This window comes from Zosterops lateralis (assembly GCF_965231275.1).
Source record: "Zosterops lateralis genome assembly, chromosome: 4".
NCBI classification, from domain to species: domain Eukaryota; kingdom Metazoa; phylum Chordata; class Aves; order Passeriformes; family Zosteropidae; genus Zosterops; species Zosterops lateralis.
This window is the reverse complement of record NC_139765.1, coordinates 43,740,832-43,756,087: the sequence shown is the minus strand read 5'-3', so window position 1 is coordinate 43,756,087 and position 15,256 is coordinate 43,740,832. Positions and strand designations below refer to the sequence as shown.

The 15,256-nt window shown below is 40.4% G+C and overlaps 1 protein-coding gene across 1 annotated transcript in view; it reads right to left on the bottom strand.

Moving 5' to 3' along the window:
- The window catches only part of SLC38A1 (solute carrier family 38 member 1), a 42,742-nt gene that overhangs the window by 16,022 nt on the left and 11,464 nt on the right, over positions 1 to 15,256 (bottom strand). The window contains exons 3-8 of the mRNA XM_083860563.1: positions 9,684 to 9,759; positions 8,998 to 9,113; positions 4,005 to 4,078; positions 2,275 to 2,367; positions 1,881 to 1,962; positions 647 to 729 (exon numbers count right to left, since the gene is read on the bottom strand). Of these exons, the coding sequence (XP_083716689.1) occupies positions 647 to 729; positions 1,881 to 1,962; positions 2,275 to 2,367; positions 4,005 to 4,078; positions 8,998 to 9,113; positions 9,684 to 9,759 (524 nt within the window). The remainder of the gene's footprint in view (positions 1 to 646; positions 730 to 1,880; positions 1,963 to 2,274; positions 2,368 to 4,004; positions 4,079 to 8,997; positions 9,114 to 9,683; positions 9,760 to 15,256) is intronic.

The following is a 15,256-nucleotide window of genomic DNA, read 5'->3' as shown; positions in this document are numbered from 1 at the left end:
TACTCTTAAAAGAGGTTGTGATAATTGAGAAAAACCTGAAAGTGTGCAACTGCAATCTGAATATGACCCAGGTTCCTTGAGTCGTATCAGCTGACTTTAGGTTTTTGTCTCAAAAGGAAGACCCCAAATAGACTTTGGTGCCAAATGTTACCAGCATGATTCAAAAAAAAAAATACACTGTGTACCTACTGGCATCTCAGTGCATCCAAACACATCTGAAAAGGCAATTCTCCATATATATCTTTCTTGAAAGTCCAATACTTCCAATTAACCTCACCAGTAAAAATTTTGATGCTGATAGAAAAGTAACATATTTTGTAATCTCACCATTTGTGAACTTGTTTTGACAGGCCGCACATAAAATTTAATTACCTTATGAAATGAAGACCCTCTTAAATATAATTTTAAAAATCAATTTCCACAACTGTGTGGATAAAGCTGGTTTATACTGAGCTCAATCACTGTGATAATTTAGGCCTGCTTGTTTAAAAATGCCCAGAACATAGATTATTTCTGGATCAGGGAGGCTGCTTAGATAACAATGAGAACCTATTTTTCTTATTATAGTTGAATTGTCAGTTTGGCCACCAGTGGCACGATGTCTGGGTTCCTTTTTTTGATACTCGTGATGGCATTTTCATCTTACCTAAGTTCTTCAGGAGACATAAAGGGAGGATTATACAAAATGTGACTGTGACAACAAGAATCCGCCCATCCACGTACCATTCCCTGTATAAAACATTAAAAAAAACCATACCATGAGCACATCTTAAACATTTTCTGGTTTTCCTCACTCAGTCATCGTCTTTGATTGTTATACTTACAGAACTATCTTTGGTTTCCTTACCCTACAAGCTCCTACAAAAGGAGAGAAAGGACCACATCTTGGCTTTGTAGGCTCATTAAGTATCCATGGCACTGCTCTGACTCAGGCAGGGCAGATTTCCAAAGTCACCAAAGTATTACTCTACCATGGAGATCAGTGTGTGGGTCTGAGAGGCAGAACACCACCTGCATAACCTGATATAAACCACCCTGCCAGGATGATGAAAGATCACACAAGGGGCCATAGAGCACAGTGGGTCTGGGGGTACCACGAGTCATTTGCCAAACCACGCAGGCACGTGACCGGAGCAGCAAACCAGGCTCCAGCAGGCTGGCATGCACTAGCTAGCCCAAGTCTGTATCTCCTCTACCAAAGTGCTTTGCATCCTACTGTAAAGAAAGAAGGAGGAGAAGGGGCAGTGTTAGTGATGTTCTGTATGACCTGTTTCCATTGCTTGGTCCAATATAGTAGAAAGCCTGAAGAAGGCAATCTCTACCACCTTTTCCTACACTGCAGCACACCATATAATCCAGTGCAAGCGGTATTTACTAGTATAAAGAAATACCATCCCTCTACTAAAGTAACTGGTAAACGCCAAGCAGTGATTAGGGGTAGAAATGTTACTGTTATATTCTGCAGTTGTCATATGCTAGTATCAAAGAATTTCACTTTGTGGACATTGTTTCAGGGGCAAAATCATGTAAGAGGCTGAGAACTCAGGGAAACATAGTATCTTTAACTTGCATTGTTCCAGTATTTCAAGTGTTGCCTAACATTGTAAAATATTGGATTCTATGATAAGTTTTGTATATAACAAAATTCTTCATGAAAAGTTGGTGTGCAAAATGGGCAACTAAAGCTTTCATTTCCTATCCATCTTCTCCTTCCCAAATTTGTCTTGTATTTTATTAACAGCCTGAGAAACTCCTGTGAAAATCTACTTTGACAAACCCAAAGGGTATCCAATACTTCAGAGCTTTTGCAAACATACGCTTAAACTTTACTATACGATGTTAAATTCTACAGTCTAAGTACCAGAACTAATTCAACTTACGAAAAAGTTTCTTTTTCTCCGATTAGAAACTTTATGGCAGAAGGCAGCTCATTTTTGACTATGAAGAGATAGCTCAACATTGCTGGAGGAAGAAGAAGATAATTTTAGAAAACGGGTAAAATAGTTTGTGGAACAAGTACCAAGAAGCATCCTTAACTTTTTCCCACATCAGCGTCTGATGATGGAAGACCCCAAACTATGACTGATTGTAAATTAATGATCACACAGTAAAACAGTATTTTTAAAGGGCTGCCACAAAATGATAGCCACAATTATATTGAGGAGCATGAAGATCCCTGGATGTCATGGAGAGAAGGAACCTGACTTGTTTGTAGCTGTAAAATTACTGAAATATTCCTGGGCTTAGTTTTTCAATATTCCTTATTTCCTTTACCTCCAACATTCTGAAGAGATGTCGATCCAAAGACAATCATTCTCCCTGGGGTACCAAAGACCTGCTCACCAAGCTTTTCATACACCATGCAGCCTACATGAGAAGAAGAGGAGAAAGGTGACACACACTACTGAAAGCTGTTGAGTCAAAGCACTTATGACTGCTTTTCAGCCAAGTACCTATCCATGCAGCCAAACCTACCCTTTGCAAGTACATAGGGAGCTCTCTTGTAATTTCTAGGGCTGAAAATTATGTAGGTATGTTTTCTTGACTTCTATAAATGTTATTGTTGGCCACCAGTAACTTCTGAAATGGCAGCTCTTAATGAGAGTATTACGCCTCTTTAGTGAGTCTGTCTATACCTCAAGTGACATGTTAAGTTCTGGTGTCCTCATCCCAGCATATTAAGTTTTGCACCTGCAATGAGAGTAATGTAGAAAGGCTTCTCTCCAGAAAAAAAATGGCATAGCAGGGTCCACAAGTTAGTCCTGGCAGCCTGGACACACACTACTGCCATTCTGCAGTTCTGCATGCCTTGACTGAATGATCAAATGAGGACAGCCACTGGTTTAGAGGATCATTTATGGCTTCTAATGACAAAGCCTTAATTTGTGAATTCTCAGTGTTGTATGTTCTTGGTAAAGCAGGCAAAGGGGTAAAATATAACTAAAGTATCTTTTCAAGAACCTGTCAGGCTTGTGAAAACTCCTATATTAATTGGTTTGTGCTTATGTTAATTTTTTTTTTTTTTACTTGGCTGTGATGTAGGCTGATAAAAAGACTGGGCATTGTGAAGATGGTGAGACACATAGGAACATAAAGAGAAATATTACAGATGTTACACTGGGCAGATGATTTGTAAAATGTATCCCATTATCCGGTTTTCTCTATATTGCCTTACAGCTGACATTTCTGCTTTGAAGCTTGTGTAAAAAGTAAGTTTGAATTTAAATGTACCAGCAACATAGAAAACAGGACTTAGATTTTGGAAAGTAATGGGGCACAAATGTATTTGCATTGAGGCACCTGTACCTAGTGTAAACAGGCAGTTGCTGACACTATACATGCTGTAACAGTAATCATGTGTGTCCAAATTGCGTGTTTAAATATTACAGTATTCTTGTGCACAGACTATTTTAAAAATATGGCTTTAGGCATTGTTAGCAAGGAAAGAAACTCTTGGACTTCAGAGCACAGTGTCATTTGACATATACTGTAGCCAACTTCTAATTTCTTGTGTTTAGATAGTGTATCTGTGTTACAGTTACACTTCTCTCTGTGAAGAAACAGTTCCCTTTTATTTTATTCTAAGAAAACTCCACCACAAAGACTATCACGAGTCTCACACTAACCGCTAAGGACAAACTGTATTTCCCGGTAAGCTTCACCATAAGCAAAGATTCATTATATTTCATTTGCAATTTGATTTGCTATGCAAAGAAACTATATGAGCTGTTCTTTCTAGCTCACTGAAGATAACATTTCTGGGCAGCAGAATTCATTCTTTGTCATAAGTTTTTCTCTTTACAGTGATGCTGTCCTCCATTGCCATGCCATATATTCTTTAAATTCTTGTTAATTCTAGGCTTCTGACCCAAAGTACATTAGGCCTTCCTATTGTGTCAGCAAAATGATAGAAACTCCCTCTTACACAAAGCACCTGGCTTCATCTGAATACTTGTCACCTCTTGATTTTACATACTACTGAATTGTGTAACATCTTAAATTACCTGTTTCCTTTGAACACACCAACAGAAGATGTATTGAATAAATAGACAGCAGTGTGACCGAAACCAAAAGCAGCCTAAAAAAGAGTGGAAAATAAAGTTTATCATACGAGATGAGGTCTGACATTGCAATATTTCATGTCAGTTCATGTTCCTATTGACTCAGATAATTTTTTATTCTTCTGACAATGCAAAAAGCCCTAAAATACATGTGATTCACATCCTGCTTGCAGTTCCACCTTGGAGGTAGAAAACTCTGCATGTAGAGGGATACAACCAAATAAAACTTAGCAGAGCTGCAGAGCACATCCTCTTAGTGAGTTACACCTCCCATACTGAAAAAAGCAAGAATAAAGATGTTTTACCAGATAGGAATGAAGATTTATCAGAGCACAAGACAAGCCAGATATGTCACTCAAAATCCATTCTAAGGCTTTTTTTCTTCCTGGAAGCCGAGTGAAGATTTAAAGGAGAGTTGTGTATTTAAGGACTTCCATACCAAATGGAAGCACCTTTTCCCAGGACATGTTTCATATGCTACCAAAGGGGTGCCCAAGGAGGAGGAAGATATGAGGAGTTAAGGCTAGACTGGCTTCCCTTAGGAATAAAGGCTGCAACCAAAGGCATGTACTTTATCCAGGTAGGGATTCATGTTCCCTGACTGATGTCAGTCCTGGTCTGACAAGATAATTTAACTTCACACAGAAGAATTGCAGGAAGTAATGACCAAACTGTTTGTGTAGGAAACTTGCTGGCATAAATGGTAATTACTCAATGCCAGGGGCCAAGTGCATAAAAGCACATTTTGTCATTGCTCAATGTCTTTAATCCAAGCACCATGTGTGCCTTCCTCTCCAACACTCTGACACACAAAGACCTGATGATGTTTTCATGATGTGTGCGAAGAGCATTCAGACATCTGTTGGCAATTCCTCCCTTTATTATGACAACTACCCTCCGGACACTGAGGAAAACAAGGCTAAAATTCAAGAGAAAACAAACTGCTGCCACAGATAGGCAGCAACACATCTTTTTCATAGGAATACAAAAGAAAGAACAGAATGAGAAAGAAGCCTCCTCCCCCCACTTTTTTATTAGTTTAGACTGGAAATACTTTAGTGCCAAATAATGACCGACTAGTTTCTTGGGACCAGAGGAGCAGAGAGAAACATAAAGAGGTGATAGGAGGAACTGTCCTTTCGCCAGCAAAGAATGATGGTTGACAATAACAACACAGTCTTTGTACAGCCCTAAGGGTGTTTCTCCTTGAGAAGGTGGAGAAGAGAAGGAACACTGTGCTGGCTGAGGTCACTCTGGTCCATCTTTTATGGATTTGCTAAGCGCTGCTCCTGCCCGTGTTCCCTGCTGAGCCGTTCCGCCCCTGTCTGTCTGCAGACACGGCGCTCAGCCCCAGTGCTCAGCTGCTGGGGCTGACTCACTCCCAGCCCCAAATGGCCACAACTCTGTATGCCAGCATCCAGTCTGTCTTAATATTAAGAGCTTCTGTTTTTCAGGCACTGAGCTCATGGAGCCTTTGCAGTGGTAAAAATAACACTCCCAAGCAGCCAGGTATTTATCTGATCTGTTGTCCTTAGCTCCCCATAGGGTTCCTACAGACACTTGGCATTTTCACTCACACTGTATGAAAAACTTGTTTTTGCTAGGACTGTGGTATGGACAGGGAACATTCGTGCCAGAACCACCCCTTGGAAAGGAATGAAAATGTCCATGCCACTCGCTCTGCACAAATTCAAAACAGAAGCAGGGGAGCCTGCGCTGCAGTCCCAAAAGCACTCCCTTACTTTTTATTTTGTCTGCTTTTAAAGAAGTGCTGGTAGCTATGGAAGCCAACAGCAGACACAAAAGTTACCTTCCCCCAAAAGAATCAACAGTTTAGGCCAAGGGACTGAGACACTGTTGGGAAGAACAAAGTGCTTCTATGATGTCACTGCTGTCTTCTCCCAGATGCCACATTTACCAGGTAAACTGAAACCTTTGCTGTCCATCCCCTCTGTGAAATCCCAGGCTTTGGGGCCAGAAGACCTGTGAGGCTTGTGGAGTTACAAGAGTTATTTCACTGAGCAGTTCTGAACCCTTTATAGGTGCAGAGGATGGAAGAGCACAGGGTTTGCTCTCATACAGCCTCCCTGTGGGCCGGTCTGCCAGCCTGCCCTAAAACCCTGCAGGAGTTACACTGCAGCTTCCTGACCCCTTCCAGACACACCCAGCAGATGAGGCTGCAGTGTGAAACTTCAGCTGTAGTCTCATGCTATTCCCAGTCTAACAAACTCCTCTGCCTCAGCAAGGTTTTTCAGATCACATGCAGTGCTGCGTTAAATGCAGGTTGAAAATGCTAGCCTTGTGTTTGGCCAGCCCATATTTCCCTGCAACACGAACCATCACTTTGGTCCTGACTCTCCAGGATGAAACCACAAGCAGCAGCAACTGCTCCTGCCATCCCCAGGTAGTCCAGCTCATCTCTAACTTCCCAAACTCTTTTTGTTATCTTTCCACAGCAAAGTTTTCTCTCCTTTTGCATGCTGGAAATGATGCTCTCTTTTGGTCTAGGCTGTAGTTTATCAATAACACTAGGATTAAGTTCCTCTGAGTTCCTACCCTCAGTAATTTTGCCTAGAAAGTATAATGCTTTGTTATGGCACTGCAAAGCAAATAAGATGTGTCACTGCCATGTTTATTTTGCACATCTTATGCTTAGGATATCAGATCTGAATTGATCCAGATGTTCATGGCAGTGCACACTTCACACTACAGGAGCCCAAAAGTTGTGAGAGTGGAAATCAGGCAGGGTCTTGTTTGTTGGTTCTGAAAATGCTCCCATAATTTTTCTGCATCTGCAGAATTTTCAGAGATGGTGCATGCCAATATTGAATAAAGCAACCCAGAATTTTTCCAGAATTGTGCTACTCAAAAGCAGTGAATTCAAGATCTTTCTCATGTGCAAAAAGTAATGAAAGTGTTGTTAGGACTCTAATCACCTGCAATGCAGAAATGATCTACCTGTGACAGTGACAGCAGAACTATACATTTATGGGAAAAATGAACTGAATTAAAGTGTAAGAAAAAGATTATCACTAATGGACTAGGTTTAATGCTGAGATTATGGCATGAGAGCAGAACATTTAAAGCAGTTCAACTTTCAAGCGTAAGTACAAGACACCACGTTGGGATCCTGCATCTCCAGGCTTCAAAGAGAGAAGCTCCACTAGCCTGCTCAGTTAGGTCCTGCTAACTTCCTTTGATCTCAGCTGGCTGCTCTATCTCAAGGCCAACAGATCTAAAGGCATCATAAAGCTAAAAAAATCTATTATCCACTTTTAAATACACACAGTTAATTCTATAGAGAACAATGTTGTAATTTTACTGTATAAAATCTCCGCATTAACGTCTGGCAGGTTTTTGTACAATGTATACAAATCTACAGATCTAGTACACTCACTACTCGGGTTGAGCTCAGTCAGCAACACACCTTGCTACAAGTTTTTCTGGTGTTCACATCACCTGTCTGATCTACATCACTTAAAAGAAAATGCATTTTTACATCCTTTAGAACAAACACATGTCACTTAACCCTCATAAAAACTGCTGAAAGAATGAAAAGAGAATGGGATTATAAAAAACTAAATCAGTAAGGAGAAATTGAGGCTGCTCCTTTGCTGAGAACTTATTATCACAGAAGAAGTGACAAGGCTGAAAACATGTAACTTCTTTTTCTCTCCTTACAGTGATGCCTTTTCAGGACTGCCTAAAAACAGAGGCCTTAAGGCATCAACAGCAGTTATTGCAATCACCAGTTTGTACTCTCAGAGATGGAGCATGGGTGGAATATTACATACAGGATTTAGATTACTGGGTAAAAAAAGCAGCAAAAATAACCTCTGTCACACTGCTAGCGAAAGATGTAAATTACAGTCCAGCCTAGCTTAGTGACAACACAATAATGAGACATTCTCTGCTCTTAAAGTAAATGGATTAACTCCTTTGATTATTCCTAGACTTTACACAACCACAGCAAACTGTAAGCTAGCAGCAGGGATCTAGCTATCCTGGCACAAAACTCCAGAGCAGATGGCTATATGTACCACTTTGGCCATCTACTCTGCTTTATACAGGGCTCAAATTATATACTTCCCAGAATCCTAAGAAATTACAAAAGTTCTATATTTTTATATTTGACATTCAAGAAATGACATCTCTTTAGAGCAATCTGTAAAGTCAATAACTATGTTGAATAGTTCTCAAGTATTGTAAATTATTGTATTTCTTCCTTCAATGAACATTTATCATTGAAATCTGCACACAATTCCCAACTGATTTCTTAACAATCACTTTTCAAAATGAAACATACTGAGATCCAGAATAACACTGCCTTAGTCATTCAATGGCACAGTTTCATTTTCAAACTATTAAATTCTCCTTTATTAAAAGTCTCTTTTTTTTTCCTGGAGTTAAGTAGTCTACCTCACTTCTTTTCTACACTGAAATCTTGGCTATATTTGTGTTGGCTTTCAAGGACTCTCACTGAAGAAACTGTGGGAGTGAGATGAAAATATTACATGCAACATATAAAAGAATATAAATATTCTTGGTTTCAAAAAAATGTTTATTGCACTATGCTTCGAAGAAATCTCTGGAGATCCTGTGACACGAGTAAGAACTAGGTACTAACCCACTGCAACTATTACTACTGAATATTTTTGATGTCAATGTAGCTTGCAGAGCACAGGAAAAATCCCTGTCTAGATCTGTAGTAAATAACATAGACTTTATTTTCTCTAGCACTAGAAGTAGTGGCTTTTTCCACAAAAACATTTGACTGAAAAAAAGATGTCTGAAACTTGTAGCTAATATTTTCAGGCTTGAATGCGGTACTTGATTACAAATGGACTATAAATCCCTCCACTTGCTGGCAGGGCAAGCATTCTTTAAACACAGTGAAATTCCATGGAGATCAGCTACTCACCACACGAATACTTACAAAAAAAGCAGAATTCCCGTGTTGGCCAAGGCAAAAGCAAGACCCAAAATCCCACTGCCCATAATTGCATTGCTAAGGTTGAAGACGGACATTCCCAGTGAAGTAGTTCCTGGGATCTGGAGAAATAAAGACAGATGTGTCAGCAACAGCTTGCAACAGAGCAGGGAAATGCACCTCTGCTTAAAACCCTGTGTTTTGTAATGTATCAGATATAAGTAACTACTGCTATGGAAATGACTTAATAAAATTTGTTTGAAAGAGGAAAAAGCGTCACTGATCTCTGTCACAGCCATGCTGCTTGCTGCCAGATAGATTTTGGAAACTGACCTAAATGGTACAGGCAACACACAGCTCATACTGCAGCCTCAGTTTAAAACTCCATCTTCCACTACACCTGAAAAACATCCTGGATGTGTAATTTATATATGGTAAAGACATAAGGAACCACCAGAGCTTCCTGCCCAACAGAGAGGCCAGAGGGATTCCCTTGCCTCAACCCAACTAATATTGCTGGGGGTTTTGTTTTGGGGTTTTATTTAAGTGCTGATCCCTGGCAGTTCCTACTGGAAACTGAATTTAGTTATAGTTGTGTGTGCCCAACACTTTTGAAGACAATGTCTAAAGGCCTTTCATATCCACAACATGCAGTTCATTTTGACAGGGAACAGAACAGTGAGAAGACTTACATATTCATCACATTTCTTCTTCTCAAGGTGGCTGTTTGTGAGACTTCTTCTGCTTTCTCGATCCGAAATAAACTTGCTGAAAGAAGTCAGAGGATTTATTTCCAGCAAGTGCTTAAAATATATGAACACATTAATTCCATAAGGAGCATGTGATTACAAAATACACAATGTATAAAAACTGTATGTGAAAAGAGGTCAAACTCTTAACTGTTCAATAAGCCAGATTATGCCTCACTGATGCAGTATACATTGGGCATCAATAAAGGTAACATCAGCACAAGGTCAGAATAAACGTGTATATATACAAAATAAATGTATATACAAAATGGTCTTTTAGGCTACTTGGGAAAGAAGCAGAACCAATTTTCTGGATGGGAAAGTAATTTGTTTGCACAGAAGCTAAGAGGAGATACTTCTCCAGAGTGCTGCAGAGGCACACGTGACCACCACCCCCTGCTCCCAGCCTTGCATGTGGGGTGAGCATAACTAACAATCACTCTACAAGACCCGCAGCCATTCTCTGTGGTCGAGTGGGCTGTACTTACTCCTTTCCCTCATTATCAGGCCCTGAAGGTCCTGTAGAGCATGTACAACAAGAAACCAAACAGACTTCTTCCTCTCTTCCCTATCGACCTCCAGACTCCTAGGCACCAGCTCAATTACTTCCTGCCTTGCCAGGCTGGAAGGTCCCAGGCACACAGCCCACCAGGCAGTGGGGATGATCCCTCCACAGAATAGGAAAGCATAACAGGACACTGGCTATAAAATCAAGCAGTTGCAAGCCCTAAGTGGGGAACTTGGGACTGCAGCTGCCACTGGCCAGAGACAACCCCCTGTCCTCTGCATCCTCCAAGGATTATGGGAGTGGTCTAAATTCTTTTACATGATTTTTGAGTCGAGATTATGATTGTATACAGATACAACAAACCATCGATTAAGATCTGACCCTATCTGCTGAGGATCCAGGTGACTAGAAATTGTAAGTCAAATTGTACTATAAATTCTGTATTATGCTACTTTATAGATTGTACTGCATTGATTCTGCTTGTTGAAGTTCTGTGCCATTCTAATAATAAATTCTGTGCTACACTAACCATAACACCCTGCTAAAAAATAAGCCCTTAATTGTAACTATGAATTACTGCCATCATCATTCTGCCAAGGATCCTTAAAAGATTTCACCTGTCCCCTCACTGTTGGGTGGCACTACAAAACCCTACATTGCCACTAAACCTTAAGTTGCCACATAGGGTTGGTATGGCTGGAGTTAAGAGGAGGAAGATGTGACACCCATGCCAGTGCTGGCTGGACAATCGTGAACCAGGCAACCTGCTCTGTTGGTGCACTGTTCTGGGCTACTGCATTTTCATGTAAGTGTCTTTCAAAACTCAATGCTGAATTCATCATACTGCAAAATTAAACACTTCTGTGCAGGGAAACAGAATAAACAGCTTTTCTTTCTCTTTACCCTTTACTTGTTCTGTGTCCTTGATGTATCCACATTTAGGAACTTAGTGTCCCCCTGTGGCAGTGTTGGCATCCTTGAGATTTACAACATTTCTGATTTAGATGAGCTTTTATTTTCTCACAGATCTTCTCTTCGGCAAACGTTTTCGTTTGTATAAAGCATTCTTTCAGCTTTTCATCTTTTGAAGGTTTATGCACAATTAAGTCCCTGGCATCTTTGCTAATCCACAGATGGTTCTTAGTCTGCACTGGCTAATGCCTCAGCCATCGTCCACGTTACATACCTAACCAGGGGCTATCACCAAGTGTCAGAGCCCATTTTAGCTGCAGCTATATTAAGCTGGCTCTTCTTAAATTGAAACAGACAAACAGCAGCACTGCTGGTCCTTTCCCACAGTGGGCAACATCTACTGGCCACGGATGTATAACTCAAATTGTGACTCCAGACTTTGCATCATCTCAGTACATCCAGCTGTATTCAGGCTGGTAATAAACCCATGAACTTGTAAAGACAGAGCTTGAGCAAACTTCCCTACTGCCCCAGCTGTGGCCTAATTACTAGTGATATGTATGATAGCAAAGCTTCCAAGGCTTTGCCAAAATCATACAGCTATAATGCTGCTGACTTGGCTTCCACAGCTGACACACTGGGCCTTGTGTCTATTTTGTGTTTATGCCTTAAATCCAGGCCTAGATGGCAAACTCTAAGTAGTATTATAGCTGGGTTTTTCTGCAATTTTGACTCCTGCCCATTGGTCTGCCTTGATTTCTTTGATATCAATAAAAAAGAACTATAGGCTTCTCCTATATTTTTTAAATACTAACTTCAGCAACTAATTTGCTGCAAAATATAGACATGATGTCAGATTTCCCAGCCCTAACACAGTTGGAATAGATGGCTGAACCTCCCCCACCGTTTTATGAAGTGAAAAGCAACCACTTCTAAGATAGACTGATCCAAAATTAGCTCTCCAAAGCTCACCTTGTAGATATTTTATCCTCATAGAATAAAATCTCAACCTGATTCAGAGCATGTGCTTTTTCTCTTTCATGTCTGTTTAAAGCCCATCTCTTGAATGCAGGCATCAGAGTGTGAACAGTTTGAAAAAGACATTCCAGCTCTCTCTCTCAACACCCTGCAGGCAATTTGTACAGGCAGGAGCACAGAGAAAAGTTTTGTCTCATTTGGATTTGTAACTGCTCCTGGGAACATCTGTGGACTTTGCCTTCTTCTGTCATTTATGGAGATCATGTGTCATTTTAGATTTTGTCAAGAGTTACGATAGAAGTCACTAATCTGCTCCTCCAGTTCTGTTCACCCCCTTGCAGCCAGTTCCCCCTTAATAATTAGAAAAATAATGAATTTGTAGATACTATTATTATTGCCTTCTGGTATTAAACTTTCATGAAAATGATTGTTAAAAAACTAACACATGATAAGGACAACATCTGAATAATGTTGCTTGAATACAAAAGTGACCATGGAACTTTCCATTAGAATACCTCTGAGAAAATAAACAGCTTCTGCAAAGCTGGTATCTTCCATGGCCAAAAAATACGTTATTGCCTTCAGGATGGGACTTTGAGAGAACTAGCCTGATTTGATAAACTGATCCAAAAGTACTTTCTTCTGAGTTAGTTCTAGAGTAAAAATGGAGTGGGCTTGTTGCCCAGCTGAGCTCCTCATCCACCCCGGATTTCCCGTGTCACACTACACTTTTCTCCATTTATGCTGTGTGATGTGTACAGGAGGGCAAAGTCAGACATGGGAATGCAGGTACTGAGATCCCAAACCATGAGGTACACAGCACTGAGCCCAGCTTTCTTATGGGGGACTTCCCAGCCCCTCCTCCCAGCACCAGGATGGCTTGCCCAGACAGCTCAGCAGCGATGCAGGACAGGGGGATGGAGGCTCTGTCTGTGCTGCATTTGCTGTTGCAGACAACCTAATGTGCAAGCCCAGAGGAGAGACCTGCCTTGAGACAATGCTTGGTGCAGGCATACCATATGACAGACAAGTTTTCCATCAATAAAAACTATTATTGATCTTAAATAAAATAAAATTTTTAAAAAATGTAGGGTGGAAGGTAATCCAGTGAATTCAGCAGAAACAAAATAAAGTGCTTTTTTATAATTTTTTTTTCCATTTCAGGGTGTTTTCACCCCTAGAACATATGAAAGGAAACATATGTTGGAATACTGGAATTTCTAGTTAAACTGTGCCATGCATCTGCTCTGCTTGATAGACGTGCTTAGAAAACAAGCCATTCATTGTCACAGAATGTTGTATTTTTGACCTTTATGAATATGACAGAAATTAAATGAAATGCCTGTTTACGCCGGCCTCTCCCAGCCCTCCCAAGGATCAGAGGCCACTGTGAGAGGTGCTGCAGCAATGCACTGTAGGACTGTCTGTACCATCAAAGCCTTGAGACTCCCTGACAAGCATGAAATCCATTTGCAGTTCGTTGTCTTCATTTCAAATGCTTTACTCATCACTGAAAAGACATAACCTGTTCTTATATATTTTTGCTTTCCTGCTGTGTTTCCTGTATCACAGCTGAGTATGAACAGACTATAGAAAACTTTTCAGATACATTCATGAAATATCCTGGCCAAGATAAAAAGAGCTCAGTTGTTGTGATGCAAGAAGTCTCACAGCCAGCCTGGAAAGAATATCTTAATCTAATAATCTTCCTGGTTTGATTTAGTGCAAAGTAGAAACTTAGCCTTATTGATAAAGTGGTTTAAAAAGGATGATGTTTAACTATGGTTTCCAAATTTAATTTATTTAAGGACTTCAATGAGAAATGTTTGATTAAGGTGATACCCCCAAGCTAACCACTTTGGCTAAGTAGAGTTAGCCAAAAACCATTTAGCCATCTCAGATACGTTTAAACATAATTAAATTAAAATGGTATTTTACAATGCCTTAAACATTTGTTAGGGAAAGCTAGTTTTGCCAAGATGACAGAACTTTATCCCTAGGCAGCTTCTTAAACTGCATGATAACTTAAGCAGTGGCAAAGGTTTCCAGGACAGGCACGAACAAGAAATGCAGAGGAAAGCTTGATCTGACTTACACTATGAAACTTGGAGCAGATCTTAGCATACCTACTAACAACCTTGTTAACTGAACAAGGAGTGCTGATAACTTACTAGCAGCTGTAAACCAAAACAGAATTCAGATATCAGCTTCCTGAGAGCATTGACATAGTTACACCAAATACCGATTTACAATTATGTGAAGAGATGGCAAAGTTTTATAGCCAGGAAACATAGTTAATAGTCACAAAATCCACGTCTGGGTTTCATGCAAATCTCTGAATTGACATTTTCAGAAGACATTCCCATTCGACATCTGCATACAAAGAAAATCCCCTCTTAGTACAGCCTCTTCAAATCAACATCCCCTCCCAATATATAACTATATACTTAGGCCCAGAAAAGGATGGAAAGTCAAATAAACACATAGGATTCTTTGTCATGATCAAGAAATATTTGGAGTTTACAGCCAGATTTGGAATCAGCTTGTGCCTGGTGTACCATCTCTAAAAGCCCCTTAAAAAGTTGCTCTACATTGAGCTTGAAAAACTATGTGGTGAGAGAAAAGAAATTTAAAATTAAATACAGAGAGCAAAATCCAACAGCCTGAAACAACAAAAAAAGTAAGTTAGTTGAAAATTACAGATCTAATCTAAAGCTCAAGTGAAATCAACAGAAAAAGTCACACTGATTTTGATGGACTTGGGCATTTTACAAGGCCTCACATCACATGCCAGGCAGCACAAAATTTGTTGTTCCCTATGCCTGTTAACCTCTTGCTCCATGGAAAAAAAGGTATTTGTCAAAATAGTAATAATAGAAAGGGACTAACCACATCCTTTCAGAATGTGTTCAGCATGGGTGCAGAGCAGGATATGCCTGCCTGCTGGTCACATGTGATGGCGTGGAGGTGCTTGCACAGGGCAGTGGCTGTGGGTGGCTCAGGGACAGCCTCAGCCCCAGGGCGTGCTGGCAGGGCTGCACTGCTGCACATGTGCTGCTACACTGGAAATGTGGTCAGTGCAAGCTGCCTTGGAACTCTTGGTTTGGACATGGAGGGG